The sequence below is a fragment of the Hypanus sabinus genome, unplaced genomic scaffold (assembly GCF_030144855.1).
Source record: "Hypanus sabinus isolate sHypSab1 unplaced genomic scaffold, sHypSab1.hap1 scaffold_1029, whole genome shotgun sequence".
NCBI classification, from domain to species: Eukaryota; Metazoa; Chordata; class Chondrichthyes; order Myliobatiformes; family Dasyatidae; genus Hypanus; species Hypanus sabinus.
Window position 1 is genome coordinate 52876 of NW_026779081.1, and position 20536 is coordinate 73411.

At 42.3% G+C, this 20536-nt stretch overlaps 1 protein-coding gene across 3 annotated transcripts in view; it reads left to right on the plus strand.

Annotated features, from left to right (window-relative positions):
* acvr1l (activin A receptor, type 1 like) overlaps positions 1-20536 on the plus strand; it is a 65194-nt gene continuing 44658 nt past the window's right edge. Inside the window, exons 1-4 of one of the 3 annotated variants that reach the window (XM_059958439.1) lie at positions 41-144; positions 1241-1365; positions 16058-16137; positions 17945-18196. In XM_059958439.1, the coding sequence (XP_059814422.1) occupies positions 16071-16137; positions 17945-18196 (319 nt within the window). In that variant the 5' untranslated portion in view covers positions 41-144; positions 1241-1365; positions 16058-16070. Of the gene's footprint in view, positions 145-1240; positions 1366-13231; positions 13335-16057; positions 16138-17944; positions 18197-20536 lie in introns of all 3 variants that reach the window. The other 2 variants (XM_059958440.1, XM_059958438.1) reach the window with 2 other exon arrangements.

The following is a 20536-nucleotide window of genomic DNA, read 5'->3' on the forward strand; positions in this document are numbered from 1 at the left end:
CCGCGGGGACGTACTGACGCCACGGCCGTGCCTGCGTGATTCCGTCGCGACGCTCGGTGCGGAGCTGAAGTTTGGGCTGGAGCCGGAGGGAGAGGGTCGGCTGCCGGATTCCGGGCGCTGGGCCGCGCCGCGCCGCGCCCTCAGGTAAAGGCGTCTGCTCGAGCCGGGGTGCGGCCTCCTCAGTCAGACATGGAGTGGCGGAAGGATCGAGATCACTGAGATGGGGGGGGGGGGGTGTACAGTACGAGACGAGGCAGGAGGTAGGGAGAGACCGGGATAGGGGCAGAGACGGTGGGAACTGGGGGGAGGGGGAGAGGGAGAGACCGTGAAGGAAGGAATGGGGGCGAGGGGCAAGGGGAGAGTGTGGGAGGAGAGGGAAGCAGAAAGACGGGTTTGATGCAGAGACCTGGCAGGGGTAGAGATGGTTGGTCTGGGGAAGGGGAGAGAAATGGGGTGGGCGGGGGAGGGGAGAGACGGGGTGAGGGAGGGGAGTAGGATGGGGTGGGAAGGGGTGAGACGGTGAGAGACTGGATGAGGGGGTGGGAGGTGGGGAGGGGTAAGATGGGTAGGAGGGGGAAGGGAGACTGTGTGGGAGATGGGGAAGGGTGAGGGGTGGGAGGGGAAAGAGACTGGGGGTGGGAGGTGGAGAAGGGAGAGGGATGGGAGGGGTGAGAAGGAAGGGAGAGGAGGAGGGAGGTATAGTGATGGACGGGTGAGGGGAAGGCTGAGGTGGGTGGTGGAGGGGGAAATGGCAGGCAGGATGGGAAAGAGAAAGAGTTGAGTTGTGAGAGTGATGAGGAGGGAGGGTGCAAGTGGAGGACAGGGAGATGAGCAGAAGAGAGATGAGGTAGGTGAGGAAAAAGGAAGACAGCGAGGTGGATAGATGGGAGGGGGATATAGAGAAGGGGGAACGGTGGGAGGAGAGCGACAGGACAGGTGGTGGGAGATGGGAAGAGGAGGTGGGGGAGCAGGGATTGGGAAACTGGAAGGGGCAAGGGTGAGAGTGGGTATGGGAGAGAGTCAGCAGGATGTGCGGGGTGAGAGAGAGAGAGAGGGGGGGAGTGACTGGGGAAGAGAGGGTCAGGGAGCAGTGACAGATGGGCTGTCACCGGGACAGATGGGAAGTCACCGTGGGGAGCAAACATTGGGAGAGAGGTTGTCTGAATTGTCAGAGGATGAGAGCTTGGGAGAGAAAAAAAATCCACACACCTCTTCACTACAAGATGTTCTGAATCCACAGCTTTCAATTATTGGCTCTCATGTTGTCTGGCATCTACACCAGTAGGAGCCAAAATCTCCAACTTTTCGGAAGATCAAAGCCCTTCTTCCTGCTTTTTTTGTTGAATGGAGAGAGTCATCTGAAATGTATGTGGTGATGGTGGTAGATGCAAATACATTGGGGGGACATTTAAGGAATTCTTAGATAGGCATATGGGTGACAGAAAACTGGAGGGTTATGTGGGAGGGCATGGGTTGATCTTGGAGAAGGCTAAAAGGTTAGCACAACATTGTGGGCTGAAGGGCCTGTGCTGTAATGTTCTATATCTTTTGGTTCTATGTTTTCAAGTGAACAGCCATCAATGTTAAGAGATGACAGTTTCCCTCAGCGTTTCCACCATTTCAGGTTTTCAACATAACTGAGTATATTTCTGTTCTTGTAGCACTGTATATGATGTGTATTTTAATAAAATCAATAGGGTAAATGTTATTTTTACAGCTTGTAAATGAGTAGTAGGTGGGCATACCTCATGTATTGGGGATTGAAGGGAAATGTTTGATTTGTTGTTAACTTATTGGATCATGAAGTCCATACACAAGCAGAATTCTTAATGTATTTTGGGGAATGTATTTCATACAGTAAGAATGAGGGCAAAACTAACTGTATTCAGGACAAAATCTGCAGAATGATGATTCATCGTTCATGGGATGCCCAGCTATCTGGGCAAGGCGAGCTGGTTGGGGCATGCCAATCCAGCATTTGCATTTATGTATAGCATTTGTCTGAGTTCATGAACACAATGATATCAAGCAGTACTGTGCACATTTGCCATTGCACTGAGGCTGTCTGAACACGAATGAAAGTCTGAAGTCGACTCATTCTTTAACCATTCTATCCTGTGTGGGAAGCTGAAAGAGGATTTTCCTGGGTTGGAGTTGCTTTAATTTTCTCGTGTTACTGGTTGTGTCCGCCCACACCTCACATCTTAAATCCTCAACATGCATCCCATAAGCATTTGTCTTAGAAGCATTTCAGGAACAGCTTCTTTCTCCTCTACCATCAGATTTCTGAACCGTCCATGAATCCATAGGCACTACCTATTGGTTCCAGAGTCTGTGGAATCTTTTGTGTTTATGAACACTACCTCAATAACTTGTCCTATTTATCTTGATGAAGGCTCTCTGCCTGAACTTCTTGTCTTATATTTAAATATACTCTCAGTAGCCATTCTATTGGATACTACCTGCACCTAATAAAGTAGACATGAGTGTTTGTTCATGGTCTTCTGCTGCTATAACCCATCCATTTCAAGGTTTGGTGTTGTGCATTCAGAGATGCTTTTCTGCACGGTGCTGTTGTAACATTGATTGTTCGAGTTCCTTTTGCCTTCCTGTCAGGATTAACCAAGTGTTTTTCCCACTGAACTGGATGTATTGTTTTGTTTTTTTTGTTAACATTCTTTGTAAACTCCAGAGCAGGGGCTCCCAACTTTTTTTCATTCCATGGACCAGTAGCATTAAACAAGGGGTCTATGGTCCCAAGGTTGGGAACCCCTGCCCTAGAGATGTTTGTGTGTGGAAATTTCAGGAGATCAGTAGTTTCAGAGATACTCAAACCACCCCATCTGGCACCAATAATCATTCCACAGTCAAAGTCACTTAGATCACGTTTCTTCCCTGTTCTGATGTTTGGTCTGAACAGCAGCTGAACTTCATGGCCATGTCTGCATGCTGTTATGCATTGAGTTGCTGCTACATGATTGTACTTGTAAAGTAGCCACAGAATTTACATTTTTAATATAATTTATAGTGATTTTTTAATTTATTACTGTTTCAGAACAAATTTTACTGACATGTCAGTGATCATAAACCAGATTCTGATTCTCAAATAATAAAAAAATGCAGATGATTGGAATCAGAACTGTCAAAGCAAAAGCATAAAATACTGGAGATGTAGCATCTTTGGAAAGTGCAACAGGAGCAACATTTCCTGGAGCTTAGTTCTTGAGTGGATGTGGCAAGGAAGTTTGCTATAAGTGGGAGAATCTAGGATCATAGGGCACAATTTCAGAATACAATGATGTCCCTTCAGAACAGAAATGAGGAGTAATTTCTTTAGCCAGATAGTGGTGAATTTGTGGAATTCATTGCCACACACGGCTGTGGACAGGGGATATGGTGCTGAAAGGAAAAAAATAAACCAACCATGATCAAATAGTGGTGCAGACTTGATGGGCCAAATAGCCCAATTCTGCTCTTATGTTTTATAGTCTTTTTAACAGTGCAAACAGCTAGGTAGGTTGGAGTTGCAGTATTAACGTAGAGGCCACTAATGCTTCAGTGTCACTCCTACAGATGTTCCAACCTATCTGTATTTGGTTTCTCCAATGCAGAAGAGGCCATATTGTGAACACTGAATGTAATACAGGTCATTGGACTGGGGAACTGTTGCTTCACCTGGAATGACTGTTCTCTGGATGGTGGGAGGGGAACAAATGATGTAACTCCTGTGAATGCATGAGAAGGTGCCGGACATTTGGGAAAGGTTAGTGAAAATAAAAATATGCACCAGGAAATCATGGGGGAGGGGTGAGCTCTTCAATTGTCAAAGGGCAAAATTGGTGTGTTAGTGGAATCTAGTAGGTCACGAAAGCTGTTATATACAGAGGATTCTGGTTAATTGGGACATGTCAGAACCAGTAGTTTTGGCCCAATTAAGCAGCATGCACAATTAGCCAAAGTTTCATGGAAATAGTTAAAAAGATATTAAAAAAGACAAACTGAGGTCACGTTATATATTTAAATGAAATACAGAACACATTAGAACACTACCAATAGTACTATAAAACTGTTTATTAGTTCATAATACATTGACAGGAATTCATCCAGTGTATGGTGCCACCTTTTGATTGGCTGTAATGAACAAAATCTGTGCAGGCACCTAGTGAAGACAATGGACTACCTTCATACGATGCTGTTAACGATTGCATCCTCCAAATCTTCATTTTCACGGTTACATTCAAGGTAATTGTCAATACCTTCAAATGCGTCATAGTTCCTAACTCACTGAATTAGTGAAATTGTTTCATATTCACTCCCGACCATTTCTGGCATCTCCAAGTCTGAATGTTTGAAACCACAGTGAGCAAAAGAGTTGGGAATTGTCTTACTGCTTATTTCTCGCGAACTATCAGTAATCAAAATCATTACTTTTTTAAAACTCTTCACTTTACTCATGGTGTAGTGTCTAAATACCACATAAGGCTATACTAGTTAGAATAGTATATTCTAGAATATACTATAGAATATATATAGAATAGTATAATATATAGAACATATATTATACTATTCTATATATATATATATAGAATATTTTCTATATTATACATAGAATAGTATAAATAGAGAGAATGAGAATGAGAATAGTATAACTAGTTAGGCTGTACCAGTTAGAAACTGTTCAGCAACAGTCTTCTGTCCCAATTAAGCAGCATAATGTCCCACATAAACAAGGGGAATTCTGGCTATTTTCTAAATAAGCTTCTGTTCTTTCAGTTGTCTCAAATGAGTGGCTGTTCCGATTACCCTATGGGTCAATTCAGTGGAATCTACTCTATTATATATTTATATCTGTATATTATTTATATATACTGTTGAGATGCATCCTAGGTGTATGAAAAAGGATCTAGTACTTTTCCGGTGTGTATGATGAATAAACTCTTCGCAGGCTTCCAGCTAGGTACAGGTATCAATTTTAACTGATGTTTCGATGACAAGCACAAGAACATAAGAAATAGGGGCAGAGGTCGGCCATTTGGCCCGTCGAGCCTGCTCCACCATTCAATAAGATCATGGCTGATCTGGCCATGGACTCATCTCCAACTACCTGTCTTTTCCCCATAACCCTAATTCCCTTACTATGCGAAAATCTATCCATCCAGCCTTGTCTTAGATATATTTACTGAGGTAGCCTCCACTGCTTCATTGGGCAGAGAATTCCACAGATTCTCCACAATCTGGGAACTTTGATCTTTGGATTTGATCATTTTTGTTCTCGTTCATCTCCATGCGTACAAAATGTATATAGCGGGCCTGTAGTGGGTAATGAAGATTGCTGGAACTTTTGCACGTTGTCCATATGTGATTTTCTTGCTAAATGACACCTTTTTAAAAAGTCAAGTTTCCAAATCTCACTCCACTTCCCACTTGCAAATTCTCCAGCAACCTTTGCATCATGACAGTATACTCAGGTAACACCAGTTTCAGCATTGTACATGAAAATTTTTCAAGGCTGCATATTCTTGACCTTATGAGCTTTCGGTGCAGCAGTTTCTGTTTCATTGAGCCATTCTGCTGTAAGTGAACTAGCAGTTCTTCTGTACTTCACACCCTTTGCTTCTTTGGAATTCGACATAGTGAATTAATAATTTCTTCAGTAAAACAGTATAAATAAGCCAGTTCTAAAATCTGCAGACAAATCATCGCAAACTCCACATTGTCAACACCATCTGCATCAGAAACTGGAAAAGGAAATGTGATCGTGCACAATTGCGAAATATACTTAACATGCCAAAGAGGCAGAGAGTGACAACCTTTTGTGTGCAGTTTAAATTACTTTGTGCAGTAGTAACAAAAGATGTGTGTGCACATGCACACCTTAGAGTGAACATTGATCCCAATCTATCTCGTTGTATATTCCAAAATCTGTGTGTGTGTGTGTGTGTGTGTGTGTGTTTAAAAATGGGAGGAAAAATAGTGTGGTAATGTTCATGCGTAGGTTCATTGTCTGCTCAGAAATCTGAGGTTGATGGGGAAGCAGCGTTGAGTGTGCATTCAGGATTCTGTATCCATCCCACTGGTGGTAATGAAAAGAGGGCAGGTCCGGGGTGATCGGGGTCCTTAATGATGGATGTTGCCTTGTTGAAGCATCACCTTTTGCAGATGTCCTGGATGGTGGGGAGGCCAGTGCGTGTGATGGAGCAGTGATACAGGAACTGGGAGAGTGGAATAGTCCTTCATCTATATAGAGCGTCTTAAACTGTTAGAATAATATAATAGCTTTGTCTGTCTAAGTAGACAATGGATGCACCCGGATCCAGGACGCAGACCTGGGCGATGAATGCGGAAATCCTGGGCTGCCCAGACATCAAGATCCCCCTCTCAGCCTCGCGGATGTGGTCCAAAGGAATGTGAAGCAGTACATTTGGCATCAGCTTGGCTGCAGGAGCTGCTAGGAGGTGACGTGATATGTACTCTGACCATCTTAGGGGCTCCACTCCGGATTTGTGTAGGGTTAATTCCTTAGCCTTCTCTTCTGAAGATACCCACAAGGCAGTGGGATCCGTAACCCTGGACAGGGGCCCATACCGGGTACTGTCCGTCGGAGCCAGCTGAGCCCAGGACTCTTGAGACTGTTGGAATATCAAAGGGTTAAATCGTCAATTAATTTCATTGGTCTCTGTTTATTTGTCTGGTAGCTATACTGGTTAGCACAACAGGTAACACGGTAGCATAGTGATAAGCACAATGTTTTACAGTGCTGGCAACCCAGATTCAATTCCTGCCACTGTCTATAAGGAGTTTGTGCATTCTGCCTGTGACAGCATGGGTTTCCTTCAGGTGCTTCAATTTCCTCCCACAGTCCAAAGATGCACCTGTTGGTAAGCTGTTTAGACTTTGTAAATTGTCCCGTGATTAAATAGGGGGTTGCTGGGCAGTGCAGCTTGCAGGGTCAATCCTGCGTTCTATCTCAGTAAGTAAATACAGAATGACTTGCAGTGTTTGGAGTCCACTGCATTCTGAACGTATAAATATCTAGTCAAGTAATTTTTTGTTAAATATCATTGTGACACTGCCAGCAGCTCGCAAACCACATTCTGAGTCTCTTTCTATTACTGCCTGGTTTGGCGTTCCAAGATGGTTAGCCAAGTTTGTATTAATTATTAAACTGTTTAACTATGTCTCCACTGGCTGCTATATATCCTGCTATTTACTGGAAGATGACAAATGACAGGAATCTGAGCTTTCTGAAGGAGATTATTTGCTTAAACATTGTTTTGGGATGTTTGCAAACTGATCTGTACCAGGAAGGTAGAATTCTAGGTCGGCACATCAGAAGATCTGCTGATGCTGCACCTGAGGACACTGGCAGTGAGCAGAAGCACAAACAGATGTCATAGTGAGAAAAATCAGTGCTGTGCATGCTATGATTTAACATACTAATTTGTATTGGTTGCAAGATCTTGTTTGAGTACAATTGCCTCTTTTGAAATGGTATACAGAAGTAAATGTTGGAATTAAAATATGAAAGGTATGTTAGTACATTTTTATGAAATCCTTACTGGGCTTTTTTTTTTTTTGCTTCCCTCAGCAGTTATGCATTCAATGAAGTAGGAACATTTGTTTCTGAATTGTTGAAATGTTTTTAAATGTGCATGTTAAAGGAGTACACTCTGGCTACTACTGTATTCCTGTACTAATAAAGTGAACACTGGGTGTACGTTAAACCATAAGGTACAGGAGCAGAATGTTGAATTTTGGGAGGACCAGCTAGGTTAGGTCTTACAGAGCAAAGGGATCCAGGAATATAGATCTATAATTCATCGCAAGTAGTGTCACAGGTAGATAGGGTTGTAATGAAAGCTTTTCTCACATTGGCCTTCTAGTATTGAATACGTGAGATGGGATGTTGTGTTGTACAAGACCTTCGTGAGGCCTAATCTGGAGTTTTGGTCACCTACCTACAAGAAAGAAGTAAATAACATTGAAAAGGAACAGAGAAAGTTTACAAGGATGTTGTGGGGACTGGAGGACCTGAGTTATAAGGAAAGATTGAATGGGTTACAACTTCAATCAGAAGCAAGAGAAAATCTGCAGATGCTGGAAATCCAAGCAACAAACAAAATGGCGGAGGAACTCAGCAGGCCAGGCAGCATCTATGGAGAATAGTTCAGTCGACGTTTTGGGTCTTGCGGAAGGGTCTTGGCCTAAAACGTTGACTATACATTTCCATACAGCCTGGCCTGCTGTTCTTCTAGCATTTTGTGTGTGTTGCATAGGTTAGAACTTTATTCCCTGACCGAGGGGAGATTTGATAGAGATACGCAAAACTTACATAGGGTAAATGTAAGTGGACTTTTTCTACTGAGGTTGGGTGAGACTAGAACTGGAGGTCAAAGGTTAAGGGTGAAATGTTTAAGGGTAAACTTGGGGAATGTGGAACAAGCTGCCAACACAAATGGTGCATGGGATTTCAATTAAGAGAAGTTTAGATAGGTACATGTATAGTTGGACTAGTTTGGCATGGACTTGATGGGCTGAAGGGTCTATCACTATGCTGTAGCTTCCTATGACTAGCCCGCTATATCTTCTCCACATCTACTCTGTCACGGCCTTTCAGTATTAGGTTTCAATGAGATTCCCCCCTCGTTCTTCTAAATTCCAGTGAGTACAGGTGTTATAGGTTTGGGAGAAGGCCTGAAAATGGAGTTGTGATAGAAAATAAATCAGTCATGATTGAACGGTGGAGTAGATTCTGGCCCGGATACCCTGCCTTGCTCTCGTATTTAATGGAACAGATTTAAGATGAGGATGAGAGGTAGCCTTTCCCAGAGAATTGTGAACGTGTGGAAATTTTCTGCCTATAAAAGAAGTAAAGGCTACCTTATTAAATATATTTCAGGCACAGATAGCAGAGAAAATTAAGGATTATGGGCAAAAGGCAGACATGGTGAGCTGAGTCCTCAGCCAGATCAGCTGTTGTCGGCGGAGCAGGGTCAACAGGCCAGATGGCCAATTCCTGCTCCATTTCTTCTGTTACGTTAATAGATATCCTCTCACAAAGTCAATGACTGTCTGCACTCAGGATGACGGTGATCTTAGGCAGGGCCTTCAGTTCCTCCTGCTGTGATGCAGCTATTTTTTATTATTTAAAAGATACAGCGGAACAGGTTCATCCGGCCCAATGAGCCGTGCCGGCTAACAGCCCACCTATTTAACCCGAGACTAATCACAGGACCATTAACCTAACTAACCAGTATGTCTTTGGACTGTGGGAGGAAAACAGAGAAAACCCACATGGTCAGAATCAGAATAAGGTTTATTATCACTGGCATGTGATGTGAAATTTACTAACTTAGCAGCAGCAGTTCAATGCAATACATAATCTAGCAGAGAAAAATAAATAAATAAAATAAAAATAATAATAAACAAGTAAATCAATTACGTATATTGAATAGATTAAATAAAATGTGCAAAAACAGAAATACTGCATATTTTTAAAAAAAAGTGAGGTAGTGTCCAAAGATTCAAAGTCCATTTAGGAATCAGATGGCAGAGGGGAAGAAGCTGTTCCTGAATCACTGAGTGTGTTCCTTCAGGCTTCTGTACCTCCTACCTGATGGTAACAGTGAGAAAAGGGCATGCCCTGGGTGCTGGGGGTCCTTAATAATGGACACTGCCTTTCTGAGACATCGCTCCCTAAAGATGTCCTGGGTACTTTGTAGACTAGTACCCAAGTCAAGTCAAGTCACTTTTATTGTCATTTCGACCATAATTGCTGGTACAGTACATAGTAAAAATGAGACAATGTTTTTCAGGACCATGGTGTTACATGATACAGTACAAAAACTAGACTGAACTACGTAAAAAAAAACAACACACAGAAAGCTACACTCAACTACAGACCTACCCAGGACTGCATAAAGTGCACAAAAACAGTGCAGGCATTACAATAAATAATAAACAGGACAATAGGGCAAGGTGTCAGTCCAGGCTTCAGATATTGAGGAGTCTGATAGCTTGGGGGAAGAAACTGTTACATAGTCTGGCCGTGAGAGCCCGAATGCTTCGGAACCTTTTCCCAGACGGCAGGAGATGACTAGATGGAGCTGACTAGGTTTACAACCTTCTGCATCTTCTTTCGGTCCTGTGCGGTAGCCCCTCCATACCACACAGTGATGCAGCCTATCAGAATGCTCTCCATGGTACAACTGTAGAAGTTTTTGAGTTTATTTGTTGACGTGTCAAATCTCTTCTAATAAAGTATAGCTGCTGTCTTGCCACCTTTATATTTACATCGATAGGTTGGGACCAGGTTAGATCCTCAGAGATCTTGACACCCAGGAACTACAAGCTGCTCACTCCCTCCACTTCTGATCCCTCTATTGTGGCAATAGGCAAATTGCAATGGGTCCAGGTCTTTGCTGAGGCAGGAGTTCAGTCTAGTCATGGCTAACCTCTCAAAGCCTTTCATCACTGTTGATGTGAGTGCTGCCGGCTGAAAGTCATTAAGGCAGCCCACATTATTCTTCTTAGGCACTGGTATAATTGTTGCCTTTTTGAAGTAAGGGGGAACTTCAGCCCGTAGCAGTGAGAGGTTGCAAATGTCCTTGAATACTCCCGCTAGTTGATTGGCACAGGTTTTCAGAGCTTTACCAGGTACTCCATCTGGACCTTACACCTTGCAAGGGTTCACTCTCTTTAAAGGCAGCCTAACATCAGCCTCTGAGACAGAGATCACAGGATCATCAGGTGCAGCAGGGATCTTCACAGCTGTAGTTGTGTTCTCTCTTTCAAAGTGGCCATAGAAGACATTGAGTTCATCTGGTAGTGAAGCATCGCTGCCATTCATGCTATTGGGTTTTCCTTTGTAGGAAGTCATGTCTTGCAGACCCTGCCAGAGTTGCTGTACATCCGATGTCACCTCCAACCTCATTCAAAATTGTCTCTTCGTCCTTGAAATAGCCCTCCACAAATCATACCTGGTTTTCTGGTACAAGCCTGGGTTGCCAAGCATGAATGCCACAGATCTGGCCTTCAGCAGACGACGTACCTTCTGGTTCATCCACGGCTTTTGGTTGGGGAATGTACAGTAAGCCTTTATGGGCCACAGTAAGAATGTTAAAACTCATTACAAATAGTGCTGGAATTGAATGCTGAACTCTGACAACCCAAGCTGTAGTAGTGTCGCGCTAACAACTGTGCTAACTTATGAGACAGACCTGCTATGGCTTCTTGCAGACATCCTGTAGCAAGGGAGATGAGTCAGTGTGACTTTGATCCCATAGAGAAAACAGACTAGAGATATTCAAGATTGTTCCAGACTTGATTGTTTAATGTCATTTCCTATACACGCACACATATACACACAGACACAGGATTAGGCCATTTGGCCCATCGAGTCTGATCTACCATTCAAACATGGCTGATCCTTTTTCCTACCCCACCCCACCAACCCCACTTTCTAGCCTCCATGTAACCATTGATGCTGGGTCCCATCAAGAACCTATCAAGCTCAGCCTTAAATATACTCATTGACATAGCCTCACAGCTGCCTGTGGTAATGAATTCTACAAATTCACCACCCTCTGGCTAAAGAAATTTTTCCACACCTGTTTTAAATGGACACCCCTCTATCCTGAGGCTGTGCCCTCTTGTTCTAGACTCCCCACCGTGGGAAACATCTTTTCCGCATCTACTTTGTCTAGACCAGGGGTCGGCAACGTTTACCACTAAAAGAGCCAATATGGACCCATTTCCCACAGAAAAGAAAACACTGGGAGCCACAAAATGAAATAACACTGCATACAACGGGTTTTTTTTGCCTTTATGCTATGTATAAACAAACTATAATGTGTTGCATTTTTGAAATTGATGAACTCCTGCAGAGAAAACGAAATTACATTTCTGCATGCAACAAAAACATTTTGAACTCTGAAAAAAAGACGTTGGGTTGAAGGTTACTACATAGGTAGCCTACCTTGGATCGAAGAATTAAAAGAAAGAGCGCACTGGCGGGTGTCAGGCATTGGCAGTTGTGATGTATATTAATAGCAATAAAAAACACGTTGTAGCGGTGTAGCGCTACACGCAGCGCTAAAATAAAGACACTGCAGTCAAAGGTAGCTTTATTCGAACTAAACAGCCTTGCTTTAAAGCCTCCCTCAACCCGTCCCCGTGGGCGCGGATGCTCCAAAAGACACGTACTCACAAACCCCCGTAGGCTATCTCCCTTAGCCGGAACGGCGGCTAATTGTGAGCCGGTTCGGATGTGCCAGGAAACGGTGTCTCCGCAAAGTTTTCATATTGTACAAGATCACCATAATCTTCAAATTTCGAATTACATTTCAAAAGCTAACAAACCACGGGGAGCCGCATCACAGAGATCAAAGAGCCGCATGTGGCTCTGGAGCCGCAGGTTGCCGACCTCTGGTCTAGACCTTTCAACTTTCGAAAGGTTTCAATGAGCTCCCCCCTCATCCTTCTAAATTCCAGCAAGTACAGGTCAAGAGCCATTAAGCATTCCTCTTACGATCCTTTCATTCTTGGAATCATCCTTGTGAACCTCCTCTGAGCTATGTATTTTATGGATATACAATCAATATATGTAAGTTATCATATATTTAGTGTTTTTTAATTGTTATTTAAATAATTTAAAAACCACAAATATAAATACATAAGATAGCTTATATAAATAGATTGTCTGTCCATAAAGTGACATTAGGTGCAGGAGTGTCTGCACGTAAGTTGACTCTTGACAGGAAATGATAAAGTAGTGGTGGTTAGGGATGTGGAGGGGTGGGTTTGTGGGAGGAAATGCTGATCAGCCTCATTGCTTTTAAGTCTAGTAGTCCCAAGCGGATGTTACATAGCCTTCTCCCGGATGGGAGTGTGACAAACAGTCCATGAACAGGGTGGATGCTATCCTTCATGTTACTGGCCATTTTCTGGCACCTTTCTGTATACGTGTTCTTGATGGCGGGTAGGCTGGTGACGGTGATGTGAATCAGAATCCGGTTTACTAGCACCATTAAATTAGTTGTCCTTTGTGGCACCAGAACAATGCAATACATAATGGGTGGGGAAATCTGAACTACAATATAACAATTTAAAAGAAAGTAGTGAGGTAGTGTTCATGGGTTCAGTGTCCATTCAGAAATCAGACGTCAGAGGGGAAGGAGCTGTTCCTGAATCATTGTGTTTTGAGACTCCTGTACCTCTTTCTTGATGGTAGCAACAAGAAGAAGGCAAGTCCTGGGTGATGGGTGTCCTTAATGACGGATGCTGCCATTTGGAGGTATCACTTCTCGAAAATGACTTGGATACTACAGAGGCAGGTGATTGTGATGAGGGTGGCTAAGTTTGCAGCTCTCTGGAGCTTATTTTGTTCCTGTGTCGTAGCCACCCCCCCCAAAAAAAAACAAATGGTGATGCAGCCTGTTAGAATGCTCTCCACAGTATGTCTGCAGAGATTTGTGAGTGTCTTTAGTGAAATACCAAACCTCCTCATATTCCTCATGAACGGTATGTTGGGTCCAGGATAGATCCTCAGAGATATTGATACGCAGGAACTTGAAATTGCTTACTCTTTTCACTTCTGATCCCTCTGACGACTGGTGTGTGTTCCCTTGTCTTATACTTTCTGAAATCCACAACCAGTTCTTTGGTCTTACTAATGTGTGCAAGGTTGTTGCTGCGACACCACCACTCAATTGACTGATATATCTTGGTCCTATATGCCCTCTTGGTCCTATATGCCCTCTTATCACCATCTGAAATTCTGCCAGCAATATTTAGGTCATTAGCAAAGTTATAGATGGTATTTTATATATGATCTGGATGAGTAAGTGGTGGGATGGGTTAGTAAATTTGCTGATGACACAAAGGTTGGGGGTGTTGTTTTAAAGTGTGGAGGGCTGTCAGTGGTTACTGCAGGACATCGATAGGATGCAAAACTGGGTTGAGAAGTGGCAGATAGAGTTCAACCTAGGCCAGTGTGATGTGGTTCATTTTGGTAGGTCCAGTGTGATGTGGTTCATTTTGGTAGGTCAAATATGAAGGCAGAATATAGTATTAATGGTAAGACTCTTAGCAGTGTGAAGGATCAGAGGGATCTTGGGGTCTGAGTCCATAGAACACTCAAAGCTGCTGTACAGGTTAACTCTGGTTACGAAGGCATACAGTGCATTGGCCTTCATCAACCATGGGATTGAGTTTAAGAGACAAGAGGTAATGTTACAGCTATATAGAACTCTGGTCAGGCCCCACTTTGAGTACCGTGCTCAGTTCTGGTCACTTCACTTAGGGGAAGGTTGTGGAAACTGTAGAAAGAGATTTATAAGGATGTTGCCTGGATTGGGGAGCATGCCTTATGAGAATTATTTGAGTGAACTCAGCCTTTTCTCCTTGGAGCGTCGGAGGATAAGAGCTAACCTGATAGAGGTGTATAAGAAGATGAGAGGCATTGATCATGTGGATAATCAGAGGCTTTTTCCCAGTGCTGCAATGGCTAGCATGAGAGGGCACAGTTTTAAGGTGCTGAGGAGTAGGTACAGAGCAGATATCGGGGTAAGTTTTTTTACTCAGAAAATGGTGAGTGCGTGGAATGGGCTGCAGCAACGGTGGTGGAGGTGGATACGATAGGGTCTTTTAAGACCTTTTAAGGTACATGGAGCTTAGAAAAATAGAGGGCTATGGGTAACCGTAGGTAATTTCTAAAGTAAGACATGTTTGGCTCAGCAATGAGGGCCAAAGGGCCTGTATTGTGCTGTAGGTTTTCTATGTTTCTATCTACCCCTTGTAGAGCCTTCCTGCCTGCCGCAGGGCAGTTTCCGTGCCATGCAATAATGGAGTTTGTTAGGATGTTCTTTACTGTGCATTGGTAGAATTATGTGAGTATAGGTGTGCATTGTCAAGGTTTCTTCAACAGCTTTCTTCAGAGTAGAGTCTTTTCTGGACCATGTGTTCTGTGATTATGAGGTTCCCAAAAATCATCAGATGTTTCTGTGATATCCCTGGAAAAGATCACTTGAAACTGGATCCAAGGTAAGTTGTGGTGTCCTTGAAAGTGGATGGCCATGGCGTGCTCCAAAGCTCTCATCCTTGTTCTGTGCATCTAATTATTGCTGCACCAGTTCCAAGAATAGTGGAAAGCTGTCAGCCGAAAAAACAAGAGATGCTACAGAAATCTTGAGCAACCCTGAGTTTAATTTTGTTGAGGGCATGCTCACTATAGAATACTAACTATAACAGGATCAATGAAAGATGAACCAGAGTGCAGAAGATACAAAGCTATGCAAATGCAAATATAAATAAATAGCAATAAATAACGAGAACATTAGATAACAAATCCTTCAACTGAAATCATTGGTTATAGGAACATTTCAGTGATGCAGAAAGTGAGTGTAGTTAGCACCTTGTGTTGAAGAGCCTGATGGTTGAGGGGTAGTAATTGTTCTTGAACCTGATGGTGCAAGTCCTTCAGGTTCAAGTTCTGTACCTTCTACCTGATGGCAACAGCAAGTAGATAGTTTTATCTGGGTGGTGAGGATTTCTGATAATGCTGCTTTCCTATGACTGCATTTCATGTAGATGAGCTCATTGGTTGTGGGGGCTTTACCTGTGATGTACTGGGCTGAATCCACTAACTTTTGTCAGATTTTCTTGAATTGTGCCCAGAAGTCTCTGCTACAGTTTACCAGTCTATCTCAGAAATAATTACCAGCTTGATCTAACACAGGTTAACTCATTTTTATGTGCAGTTAAGTATGTGCTAATTGATCCAATTTCTGTGTAGCTGATTTGTTCACACATAATTGTGTTGGAACATCAACTTGAGCCGTGAAATGTTTGGACAGATGGGAGGGAAACACTATCTATTTAAATTTGGGTAAACTAGACAGAAAACCATGGGATCCCTGTGTGCCTGTAGTGAAAGTATGGGTTTTTTGCACCACAGTGAATGACAAATAGGTTTTGGTGTAAGGGAATCTAAAGAAAATGTTTTAAATAGATGAAGGCATGAGATGAATGTGAACTAGCAACTGCTCTTGTTTTCCAGTAACCTTTTCCCGATGGCCCAATGTAGTGTTCTCGTTCTTCTACTTTTGACTCCAAAGGTCTTTCGATGTGGAGCTGAAGGCAAGTTGAATACCGGGGAAAAAAAATTTTGCTTCCTGCTTTGTTTATTTTTAATTATGGATTTGTCCAATGTATATGAATTGTTCATTATTTTTGCTATTTAAACTGGATAAATTTTCACTGCAAGTATATGCCGTGTTGTATGATATGAGTGATCATGCTCTTTCCATGACCATGATTGTTCTTGGCAAATTGTCCTACAGAAGTGGTTTACCATTGCCTTCTTCTGGACAGTACCTTTACAAGACTAGTGACCTAGCCATTATCAATACTCTTCAGAGATTGTCTGCTTGGTGTCAGTGGTCACGTAACCAGGACTTGTGATATGCACCAGCTGCTTTTACGATCATCCACCACCTGCTCCCATGGCTTCACATGACCCTGATTGGTGGTGGGAGAGGGTTGCTAAGCAGGTACTACATCTTGCCCAAGGGTGACCTGCAGGCTAGCAGAGGGAAGGAGCATCTTGCACCTTTGGTAGAGAAGAATCTCCACCCCACAGTGCCTTAATATTGGTATAAATTGCTAAGTGATGATTGGCAGGGGCATGGTGGGCCAGGGAATGATTAGGGGTGGGGGGATTGAGTAAATCAGTTTGCTCTTCTTAGGTGGGTTCACTTTCTTCTTAACTGAAGGAAGGAAATATTAGTGTTCTTCATTCTCGCCTCCCTTAAGGGTGTAGAGTTAACAATGGTATGAAACTGGAACCGTGCTATCCTCCACACTCTGGCTAAAGAATTTCTCCTCATCTTTGTTCTAAAGGAATGTTTTTGTTTTCTGAGGCTGTGTCCTCTGGTCCTAGACCCAACTTCTCATTAGTAAAATTTGACAATGGATCTCTGTGGTACTTGCACTCTGAACTAGGTACCTAATGGTGTTAACAAAGTGTTTTAATTTAACTAAAGTGTTTTGACATAAGTTGGTAAAAGAACAGATTTTTTTTTTACTAAATTAAAAAGAGGGGGAAGTATCTTTCCAGAATACTTCAAAGAAAATAGATTCTACAGGTGCTGGAAATTCAGAGCAATACACACAAAATGCTGAAGAAACTCAGTAGGTCAGGAAGCATCTATAGAGAGGAATAAACAGTTGACATTTTGGGCTGAGACCCTTCATCAGAACTAGAAAGGAAGGGGAAAGACGTAGAATTAAAAAGGTGGGGAGGAGGGGAAGGAAGGTGAGCTAGAAGGCGATAGGTGAAGGTGAGTGGGAAAGGTAAAGGGCTGGAGAAAGAAGTCTGATAGGAAAGGAGAGTGAACCATGGGAGAAAGGGAAGAAGGAGGGACACCATCTGGAGGTGATGAACAGGTGAGAGGAGAAGACAAGGCTGGAGTAGGGAATAGAAGAGGATCTGGGGAGGGAAAAATTAAGAAAAAATTACCAGAAGGAGAAATCGATGTTCATGCCATTAAGCTGGAGGCTGCCTAGATGGAATATGTGGTGTTCCAGCTTCACACTGATAGTAGGCTTATCGTGGCAGAAGAGGATGCCATGGACTGATGTGTCGGAACAAAATTGAGGATAATTTGAAGCTGGCCTAGGACTGGCCTTTTGGTGGGGGTTTGTTGTTTTATCTCACATTTGGAGCCAATATATTGTTCTTCTGTTAGAAGAGTATGATATATCTAGGCTTGCGTTGGCAGGGAAGGTTGTATTCATTGCTATATTCCCTTCTGTGGTTGGAGAGAATGCCATTTACAATAGGCACAAATGACATTGCTTTTGTTTAAATACATTTTAATGTTGTTTGAAACTTGTCTGTGATCTAAATGTTGTATAAGTTTCAACTTTTTTTGAATGTTAACAGATAAAGACAATCCAGGCCAGTTTCAGTGTGTCTGTGAGGACAATTCATGTGGGAGGCCAGTATGCTATGGCCAGTCATGTTTTGCTTCAGTTACACAAAATGGAGAAGTTCCTGTATACAGGAAAGGTTGCTTCAACGATGATCAAAGTGGACTTATGTGCAAGACCCTCCCTTCTGAAACCCAAGTAGTGCAGTGTTGCAATGGAAACCTGTGCAATAGGAATATTACGGCAATGCCACTTCTTTCTCAAGGTAAGAGTTTGGATCTTTTTCCTTTACTAGTAGGCTGAATTTTGCCGCTTCCCTGAATGGCCTTATTCCAAAAAAAATCCAGTTGATGATTACTTTGGAAGATGTATTGGTCTTGAGCATTCTTAGTCTTGTCAGTAATCTTGTGCCAAATATTTCGAATCCTTTATAGAAAAATTTACTTTAATCTCTATATAATACTTTCATTATTACTTTGGCAATAATCTTGGTTGGCGATGTGCAAACAGGCCCTTCAGCCCAACATTTTTGTGCCAACCAAAATAAATAGTGGTGACACATGAAACTCCTTTGTGATTTGTAACAGACCTGTGTGAAGAAAAGCTCTTTTTTTGTTGTAATAATTTTTCTGTGTTGCCTTCCCATGTTTCCCGTACTTGCTCTGTGATCCATTTATGCATGTTGGGAACTGTAGCTGTTCAAAATTCCCTGAACTACTACCAAAAAAAATGGGTCCTATCTTTGAAATAATCTATATTTTGTAGGCAAAGTATAAGTTATGTTTGAAACAAAAGAAATGCTGGAGTAACTCAGCAGGTCAGGCAGCATCTGTGAAAACGAGTAAAGATTTGATGTTTCAATCCTGTATGAATTTCCAGCATCTTCAGAATCTCTTCTGTTAAAGGTCTCATTTGAAGCTTCCACTTAAACTTCAGATTTTCGTTTTTTTTTAATTGAAGTTCATAATCAAACAAACATTTCCATAAGATCTATTTCAAACATTGTACATATATATCATATAATCATATATCACAAATCTCCACATAGTGTTTATCTGAGGTATACACTTATAGAAAAGAGCAGAAAGAAAAAAAAACAAGCAAAAGAGAAAAACTGTGTACAAGTAGGGAGTGATCTTTTTTTTACAACATAGTCATTGATTTGTGAGAATAAAATCAGGCCAATGAGGCATTATGTAGTTAAACCATTTTTCCCAGTAGGAATCAAATTGTTCCAGCTTATGATTAACAGATGCTGTTATCTTCTCCATTTTGTAAATGTCCATTGTAATTTCCATCTATGCATTTAAAGTTGGGCTCTCCTGTGATAACCATTTCCTAGTAAGAGTCTTTTTACCAGCCACCAACACTATATATTCATTAAATATTTATCTCTTTTCAACCATTCTTGAGGTATATATCTAAAATATATGGTCTTACTCTGTAAGGGTATTTCACATTTAAAGATGTCTTGTAGGGCATTGTGTATCTAAACAGATTTTCTAATTTTACTGAATGACTTTGCAAGCGTCGAATCACTTGCGAGTATTTTACACTAAGTTTTGAAATACTTGAGGTATGGCAAAAAGTGCAGCAGTTGGCAATCAAAGACATAGGAGCCATCAGAGACCTGTCTTAAATGAGGATATCTTTCATCAAGTAAATGGTCTGAGCAGGCAGGGTTTCCCAGTTCAGTTTATTTTGGAGGGTCTCCCTTGGCCCAGTCTTGAAGCCAATTTAACGTACCACTCAGACGGCCAACCATCTGGTCATGTAGACCAACTACAGGAGGCTGTATATACCTTTGCTCGGAAGTGATTTAGACAAAAAATTACCCACCGAGTAGAATATTGTTGAGTTATATCAATGTAAATGTGTTTCAGCAATCATTGCATTTAATATTCATGAAATATTAAAAGTTTTTGGTATACATAGCTAGGGTACCAAAGACTTTTGTACAATACTGTAGTAATTTTATGTATTGCATTGTACTGCTGCAAAAAAAATTCGTGACATATAAGTGATAAATCTCATTCTGATATGAATCTGTATTGTGGATTGAGAGTGGGAAGGGGACAAGAAGGGGAATCATGGTAGGGAAGGGAGTAGGAAGTGCCAAAGAGACATTCTGCAATGATTAATAGACCAATTATTTGGAATCAAATGTCCTTGCCTGGTGTTTCCAGGGCTGAGTGTCTGCCCCTGTACTCCTTCTGTGCCATCTCTCCCACAGTGCTCCCGTGGCACTAGACTCTTGCCTGTCCCAACTCACTTTGCTCCTGCCAGGTTTACAAACTTGCTGTCTGCTCCACATTGACAAATACAGTATTTTGCAAAAGTCTTAGGCACCCTAGTCAACAGAGTTTTACCAAGAGGGATTTCTCGCAGGTCGGCGGCAGTTATTTTGAAAGGGAGCTTTGAGAGTGTTAGTCCATTGTACTTGACATTGTAGAGTGGTGGCTGTGTGGAACGAGCTTCCAGTAGAAGTGGTAGAGGCAGGTTAGGTATTGTCATTTAAAGTAAAATTGGACAGGTATATGGACAGGAAAAGAATGGAGGGTTATGGGCTGAGTGCTCTTTGGTGGGACTAGGTGAGAGTAAGCAT